Source organism: Benincasa hispida, chromosome 8, assembly GCF_009727055.1.
Source record: "Benincasa hispida cultivar B227 chromosome 8, ASM972705v1, whole genome shotgun sequence".
In the NCBI taxonomy this organism is placed as follows: Eukaryota; Viridiplantae; Streptophyta; class Magnoliopsida; order Cucurbitales; family Cucurbitaceae; genus Benincasa; species Benincasa hispida.
In genome coordinates this window covers 92,196-101,203 of record NC_052356.1, presented here as the reverse complement: position 1 = coordinate 101,203, position 9,008 = coordinate 92,196, and the positions used below count along the sequence as shown (strand labels likewise).

The 9,008-nt window shown below is 37.9% G+C and overlaps 1 protein-coding gene across 1 annotated transcript; it reads left to right on the top strand.

The window, feature by feature from the left end:
- The first annotated feature begins 8,483 nt into the window (after nt 1-8,483).
- LOC120083073 lies at nt 8,484-9,008 on the top strand. The gene has a single exon (XM_039038607.1). The coding sequence runs from the start codon at nt 8,484-8,486 to the stop codon at nt 9,006-9,008; it is 525 nt and encodes a 174-aa protein (XP_038894535.1).

Below are 9,008 nucleotides of genomic sequence, written 5' to 3'. Positions count from 1 at the left end.
GAACGGAAAAATTGCCATCTCATTGAAGTTGCTCGTTCCTTGATAATTCCAGCGTCTCTCCCTTCGTACCTGTGGAGAGATGTAGTTCTTACCGTAACTCATCTCATTAATATAATGCCTTCACGAGTTCTAAAGTTTCAAACTCCTCTTGAGTGCTTGAAAGAGTCCTATCAGTCTACCCGTCTTATTCCTGAGGTTCCTCTTCGTGTGTTTGGGTGTACAGCCTTTATTCATACTCATGGTCCACACCGAACTAAGTTTGCTCCACGAGCTCAAAAATATGTGTTTTTCGGGTATCCTCTTCACCAGCGAGGCTATAAATGCTTTCACCCATCTTCCAGAAAATATTTTGTCACTATGGATGTTACGTTCCTTGAAGATAAACCGTTCTTTCCCGTTAGTCATCTTCATGGGGAGACCACGAATGAAGAGACTAACAGTTCCACGTACTCTGTACCTATTAGCTTCAATCTTGAGCCTAGTCCTAATATTTCTGGACCCAGTCTACCTAGTCTTGAACCTAGTCTACCTAGTCTTGAGCCTAACTCTGCTCCTGCTGTTCCCATGTCGGTCCTTTCTACCAGACAAGTGCCATGGATAACATACTATAGGAAGAATCTCAGAAAGAAAATTCAGAAAACCCCTGGTGTTCCATTGGAAAGTGTCCAAGCGTCGGAACCAGCTCAGGTTCAAGATCTCGTTGTTTCAGAGGAGATTCTTGAAAAGAAGTCTGGGAACATAGAAAATGATTAGACAAGCTCAGAGAAGGTTGAAACTTCAGGAGATAATGAGGTGCTAAAAGTTCCTCAAGAAGATGCAGAATTGTCTCAGAAGTCTGATACTGAAGAGGGACAGGCGAAACTGACAACTATGATACCATTCTGGATATACCAATTGCTCTGAGAAAGGGAACCAGGTCATGTACAAAGTACCCTTTGCATATTTTTTTTACCTATAGTAACTTATCTCCTTATTTTAAGGCTTTCACTACTCAGCTGGATGCTCTAGCAATACCTACCAATATACATTCGACCATGGAAGTTCCTGAGTGGAAAGTAGCAGTAATGGAGGAAATGAGAGTTCTCGAGGCAAATAAGACTTAGGAGTTAGTAGCTCTCCCTAGAGGTCACAAAACAGTTGGTTGCAAATGGATGTTCACTGAAGTATAATTCTGAAGGAACACTTAAGAGATATAAGGCCCAATTAGTTGCGAAAGGGTTCACTCAGACGTATGGGATTGATTATTCAGAAACTTTTTCCCCAGTGGCTAAGTTAAACACGATTCGTGTTCTTCTATCTGTCGCCATAAATAAAGATTTGCCCCTACATCAACTAGATGTAAAAAATGCTTTCCTAAATGGTGAGTTAGAAGAACAAGTTTACATGAGTCCACCTCCAGGTTTCGAAGCTAAGTTTGGGAATCATGTTTGCAAACTCAGGAAGTCTTTATATGGGTTAAAGCAATCCCCTAGGGTTGGTTTGACAGGTTCACCATGTTTGTTAAGTCCCAAGGGTTTGTTCAGGGGCATTCTGATCATACCTTGTTTACCAAAAAATCATCCTTAGGAAAGATTGCTGTATTGGTAGTGTATGTTGATGACATCATCCTATCAGGAGATGACACGGCAGAAATTGCTAAGCTAAAATGAAGGATGGCAGGTGAATTTGAAATAAAGGATCTTGGTAGTTTGAGGTATTTTCTCGGGATGGAAGTGGCAAGATCAAAAGCAGGAATATCTGTATCTCAGCGGAAGTATACTCTGGACTTGTTGAAGAAAACAGGAATGACTTGATGCAAACCCATTGACACTCTTATTGAGGTCAATAGCAAACTGAAAAGCATTTTGGAAGGAGTTCCTGTGAATAAGGAGCAGTATCAACGCTTGGTAGGAAAACTGATTACTTATCTCATACTAGGCCCGACATCTTCTATGCTATGAGTGTTGTAAGTCAGTTCATGCAGAGTCCATATGAGGAGCACATGGAAGCTATAACTCGAATTTTGAGATACCTGAATTCCACCCCTGGGAAGGGCTTGGTGTTCAGAAAACATGACACACAGAGCATCAAGACATATACTAACTCAGATTAGGCCGAATCTGTGACTGATAGAAAGTCAACCTCAGGGTACTGTACCTTTGTGTGTGGAAATTTGGTAACATGGCAGAGTAAAAAACAGGGTGTAGTGGCCAGAAGTAGTGCTGAGGCAGAGTATAGAGCTGAGTCTAGGAATGTGTGAAGAAATCTGGTTGCAGAAAGTTTTATCTGATCTTCACGAGAGTAGTCCGGGGCCCATGAAGTTGTATTGTGATAATAAGGCTGCCATCAATATTGTGAATAATACCGTGCAACATGATAGAACCAAACATGTGGAAATTGACAGGCACTTTATTAAAGAAAAGTTAGACAATGGAGCTATCTGTATTCCCTATGTACCTTAAATTCAACAGGCTGCAGATGTTCTTACGAAAGGGTTATCGAGACATACGTTTGAAGCTTGTATTAGCAAGTTGGGTCTTGCCGATATCTACGACCCAACTTGAAGGGGAGTGTTGAAATACGTTGAATTAGCCCTAAGGACATTTTTGTAATTTATACTATATTTGCTTAGGGTTTCATCTCATTCTATTTATAACTGAGATTGGGATCTATTGTAAGTATGACATTAAAATAATAAGTCCTTTTCTATCGTGGTTTTTCTTCCCTGAATTAGGGTTTTCCACGTAAACTCCTTGTGTCGTTTTCTTTCTCTTCTATTTCAATACTAACTTAACTACTCTTGTAACACATATGGCCCAAGGAGGAGTTGCCAAGTAAAAGCTTGTGGGGCTTGTGGAGTAGTAGGACACACCTCTGAAGCATGTCCTCAAGCCAAAGTCAATGCAGTTGGGGTTACCAGAGGATGCCCTAGTATACAATCCAGGCTACCATGATCACCCTACCTTCAAATGAGGAGGTCAAGGACAAGGACAAAGGCATGTCAGTTCCAATCATTCCAATCAACCATCGTCATCTTCCTCAGGTAGGTCTTTAGAAGACATCATCAAATCTTTGGCTAACAACTCCTTAAAATTTCAACAGGAAATCCAGAAGCTGCAAAACAACTCTCTATAATTATCACAGAAGACCAAGGCATATCAGCAAGAACCCAGAGCAAGTATGAAAAATCTTGCTACTCAGGTCACACAATTAGCTGCTGTAATGAGTTGAATAGAGAACAAGGGTTTAGAAAAGTTACCTACCCAGACAGACCATGCTAATGTGAGTGCCATCACACTCAGAAGTTATCACACCTTCTTCAGAGCCTTGTCTCCTAGAACCAAAAGGTGACGAGAAGATAGTTGATACCACCCTTGTGATACCAACTGCCCAATTTCATACCATTCTACAAATAGTTAATAAATAAGAACTTAATTAATTTTTATGAATAGTTACAAGATTTATACTATTATAAAATATTAGCTTTAACATATCCTAATGACTTTCAAGATAACCCAATCTGAGTCCTGCATTATGAGAGAGTAGCAGTTCCAAACCTTTGGTGGCTTTTCCCATAACGTTCCACTTTACGCTACCTAGAGGAAAAAAGTAAAACATTGGAAAAAAGTAAAACACTTTCTCTGCTCTCTTCTCTACAAGGTACTAAGGGCAGTTTCTCTTCCAGTGCCCTTCTTCGTTGTAGTGGAAACATTTTCCTTTATCTGCAACATTAGCCTTGCCTTTTCTACCAGCGGATTTTTTCTTCCCATTCCTTTTGTTCTTCTTAACTGGAATATTCTTAGTCTGTGAAGAAGAAAAAATATCAGGCTTTTTGGAGGACGTTCCTCTCTTCTCAAATGTAGTAACATTTACTTCTGGTTCCATACATTTTGCTCTCATCATAATCTAGTAAGCCTGTAGCTCATTTATAAGAGTAGTCAAGTTATATTCTATTTTATTCATGAGTGCGTTCATACAGAACTACAGAAAACTCTTCGGAAGAGATTCTAGAATAAAATCAACTTGAATCTTCTCACCAATGACAACCCCATTTACTTCTGTCACAATGAAATGGACTATCATGTCTAGGACATGTCCTTTAACATAGGCCTCTTCTTTCGTATGATAGTTGTAAACATATTTGATAGCATCATGCCTCAGGGAGAAGGACGATTGTCCAAACATCCCAGAAGACATTCTGTAGTCTCTTTGGCAGTACCCATATGTTGGATTTTATGTCCCAAAACTCGTAGTTTGTAATATCATATTCTTGTTCAATGAAGCTGTTATTGAAAATCTTTAGTAAATTTAAATTCTATATTCATGAATCCAATAAACTAAGGTTCCGAGGATATTAAGTTTAAGTTTGAACTTTATGTAGTGACATAAATGTGGATCAAGTTCAAATATATAGCCAAAATGGTCTATAGTATATGAATAAGGTTGGGCACCTTATTCTGGGCCTGTCTCTTATACACATCTAGATGTGTATAAGAGACAGGTACAAACGATGTGATCCTAAATCGTTCATGTGGAGACATGAAAATGGGGGCATCCTATGTAAAGAGTTTACATAAGACTGAACCATGAAATAGTCACTTTTTACATTCTAAATGTCGTTTAATGTATAAAACTGATTATTTCGTTAATTGATGACCTAGGTAACTTAATCTTAATCTTGAGCTAACTATGAACTCTTGTTCACTCGGAATTATCCTTAGATCTACATAGTTGAGGGCAACTCATTATCACTGGCCCAATAAGCCTCCCATTTCAGGGGTAAGATCAGGTGGATAGCTGGGAACATAGGGTGCAAGACGGAATTCACTCCTACCCGTTATAGGGATAGTAGATAGGTTGTTCACTTTAGTACTGAATCCAAGTCTTGAACAAGGGGCCCCACCCTCTTAATTTCCCGAGAGGGGTTCGGTTTATAGGTTGGACCTTAAACCAATTGTTCATTAGAGGATCAATGGAACTTAAGGAATAAGATGTAGTCTCGGGGGTAAAACGGTTTTTATGACCCAGCCGAGATTACGAACAACCTATGAAGGATTAGCTTACTAATCATGGTTATATCATATGGACACAAATATATCTATAGTGAGGGGAGTGTAACTACGAAACTATAGTGGAATGACTCGTGAGTTAATGAATGTTGATTAGCTTCATCTAAAGAGTTTAGCCAGCTAATATCGGATCGTTGGAGCCCATGATCTATAGGTCCATTAGGTTCCCCTACTAGCTCATATGGAATAAACTTAGAATGGTATAATAGAATAATTCGAATTGTTCGAATTAGGTGAAGAGAGAGAAATCGACAAGTATATGTGATATAGTGGTCAATTTTTTTTTTTTTTAAGATTAGAGATACAGCTTTGAAGAAAGAAGAAAAGAACAGATATTTCTCGTTCAACGAGTTTCAAAGCGAGAAATTCGAAAGAACTCATCTACTCCACGAGGGCTTGCTTCAGAATGATCAGTCTACCCCTTATTTTGACTCTTTATCTGAACGTCGACCGTGTCTGCTTCAACTTCACCCGTCACTCGTGTCGTGTAGTGTAGCAAGACTAACAAGTGGAGACTTTAAGGAGATTTTGTCGAGTAGTCGCAGAAGTAAGGTCTCACGCAGAATATTTAAATGTGATTTAAATATCAAGAATATGAATACGTTCATATTCGGAAGCTCGAAAATAATGGAAATGGTCAAAGATGTAAAAAGTGAAAGAGTTGACTTTTGACTTTGAAAAGTCAAACTTTGACCAACCTTATATTCAAAGTGATTTGAATTTCGAGAAAATGAATGTGGATTCAAGCTCGGGAGGTCAAAATTAGTCAACACGGAAAAAATCATAAAAAGTCAAAATGTTGACTTTGACCAAATGACTATTTTGCCCTTTGACTAAAGTTAGTGGGAAGATCCAAACTTTTGTTGAATAATTCCGCTAACAAAATAGTGGGCTAGGTGTTGGCTTATAGTGGAGACATTAAGCCCACTTAAATAGTGGATTCTAGGTGTTGGATTTTTATGAAGTTATTTCATGCAATTTTGCATGGTCTTTTTCTATAAATATGGGCTTGTCATTTTGGATTAAAAACTTTTGGACATTTTGCAAAATTAGGTTTTAAAAATTGGGCTGAAAAAAATCCAAACCCAACCCAAATTTCACTCTACTATTTCCATCTCTTTCTCTCTCTCGGGTTCTTCATGCATCGAGTCCCACTACCTGGTTTTGAGTCTAGAGAATAGTAGGTTAGCTCTAGTGGTTATCCGGTTCGTATTCGAGCAAAGATAGATGAATTTCGGGAGTTTCAAAGGTAATGTTTCTAAAAAACCCCAATTAACTAATTTAGGGTTGTATGTTTAATTTATGCAATTAGAGTAAAAATTGATCCTCAATTCCACTGTGCATGCTTACTTTTCCATCATGTGGTACCAGAGCATGTCTTAATTTTACTCAATTGCATGTGGTGGGTATCAATTTATTAGATAAAAGTGAGATTGGAAACTAAAATGGTTTTTAGGTTTTGGCAATTAAATTAAGTTTTTTTTTGTAGTATTAATTTGTAATTGCTCACATGTTTATGAGCATTAATGTGTGAAAAAGGGTTTGTAAATTTTCTAGAGTTATTAGAGTTGAAATTAGGATGTAATTGCTCGGTTTCGGGAAAGAGGACACCTTCAAAATGAAGGAAAAAAGCTCACAGACCCGAGAAGGTTGTCCCCAGACCCGAGAGAAGGGTCTAGACCCGCCGACCCGGTTCGCACCCGCCCGCTCCACTTCACGCGACCCACGCCTCTACGCGCCTGCCCACTCTACTCGTGAAACGGGATCCGTTTTTCGCGACCCGCACCTCTGCGTGCCCGCACGCTTCCGTTGACCACCCCTACATTAGTTGATCAGTCGGACTAGACGGTCTGGACCGGTCGAGTTGAGCTGGTTTGATCGATTCAACCTGTTTTTTTTTTGGAGTTTTTGGGCCGGTTCAAAAGTTTTTTGGCCGGTTTAAGTTGATTCAAAGGTGTTTGAAGCTGGTTCAGAGTGGTTTTTTGTATTACACCAAATTCTTATTGTAATAATTTAGTTGTTAACTTAATTTAAGAGCTAAAACCAATCCATTTTAGGGTGTTTAATTAATTATGCATGTTGATGTATGTTTTAATTAAATTTTGAATCTTGTTGTGCATATGCCATATAGATTTAAAATCCCACCATAGGTTAACATGTACATACATTTGATATATGTTATAATTGTTATAATGTATATAGTATGCATGTTAAGTTTCTTTAATATAAAGTGTTATATTAAAGCATGATCATCAAGTATGAATGTATGTATAGATGTATGATTATAGGGTTATAATGGTTATAATTTTATTTTTGTTATAAAATTACCTAGACTTTAAAATCTATAACAAAGGTAAAAGTTGCATGCTCACCTAAGATTAAATTGGTGCAATTGCAATTGGCTTTTCTAAAGAGTTAGAATAGGTCAATTACTTGTTAAATAAAGAGTTATTTACTTACCCGGGAAGATCTTGTCTAAGGTTGGGGGTTCTTAAGATGACAGTTTACGGAACACCTCCTACCTGGAGATCAAACTGGCGTCTAAGTCAAATAATCCTAGTTTTAATGAGCATGCGTGAGAGATGTGAGGTAATAAAATTTGTTTATCACCTAAACATCATAGGTTAAAATCTAGTATAAGAGTTATACATGGATCTATCACCTAGACTTAGGATATGTTTAATTTAGCTGAAATATATCTCTAAGTATTTTTTATACCCTAAATCGTTATAGAACACTTCAGCTAGAGAGAAGTAGCGTACTTGTAGCTCTAGCGTTCATAAGAGTTCACACCGTGAGGTCCATACTGGGCTTTGGGTCGTGCTTAAGAGTGGACTCCCTTCGGAGAGTGTTTGCATGGATCAATATTAAGGTGAATAGGGGAAGTAGTTCATAGTAAGTGGGTGAGGGGTATGTAACAACATATCCCACGGTCTCTTCCATTAGGTCGCACCGTGAGATTCCTATAATGCGCCTGCATGTTTGCCCTGGAGCGACCTTTCCCTTCAGAGGGTTGTATAATAGGATTCGAAACATCACAAACTCCAAATCTAGATAGGCTCTCTTAGATCAGTTTTCATATTGACTTTCAACTTTCGGGAGCATGTTGATTCTGGTTTCTAAAATCCAAAAATGGAAGGTTACACTTACAAGAATTACTAAGATGTTAGTACATTCTCAACCAAAGTAGCGATAACTAAAGTGCTATAGGAATAAAGAGTTATTTTGAGGTTAGCATCTAGTCAAGATTGTCTTGGTTCAAAAGAGGAATAATCGACTGCCCTTCGGTGGAGGTTACTCTAAACTTTTGAAATATCGTTGCAAAATATAATGATAAAGGGTACATTATTATTATTATTATTATTTTTGCTAAACTTGATTGGATTTAAAAGATTAATGTTTTTTTACTGAAAAGGATATGTTCATCTTTTCAACATGAATAGCTTGATAATAGCTTCTGAGAAACCAAACGGCGATAATTATTCGGCATGGAAATCAAATCTAAACACAATACTAGTAGTTGACGATTTAAGATTTGTCTTAACTGAGCAATGCCTTCAAACCCCAGCCTCAAATGCTAACCAAACTGTTCGGAAAGCATACGATCGATGTGTCAAAGCCAATGAAAAAGCATGTGTTTACATTCTTGTCAGTATGTTTGATGTTTTGGCAAAGAAACATGAATCTTTAGCTACGACTAAAGAGATAATAGATTCATTAAGAGAAATGTTTGGGCAACCATCATGGTCCTTTAGAAACGAGGCAATTAAGCACATTTACATGAAACAGATGAAGGAGGGGACCTCTGTTAGAGAACATGTCCTGGATATGATGATGTACTTCAATATCGCTGAAGTAAATGGCGGACCCATTGATGAGGCTAACCAGTTTATTTTTATCTTACAATCTCTTCCGAAGAGTTTTATAGCTTTTGAGACAAATGCATCTTACTTTAGGTAA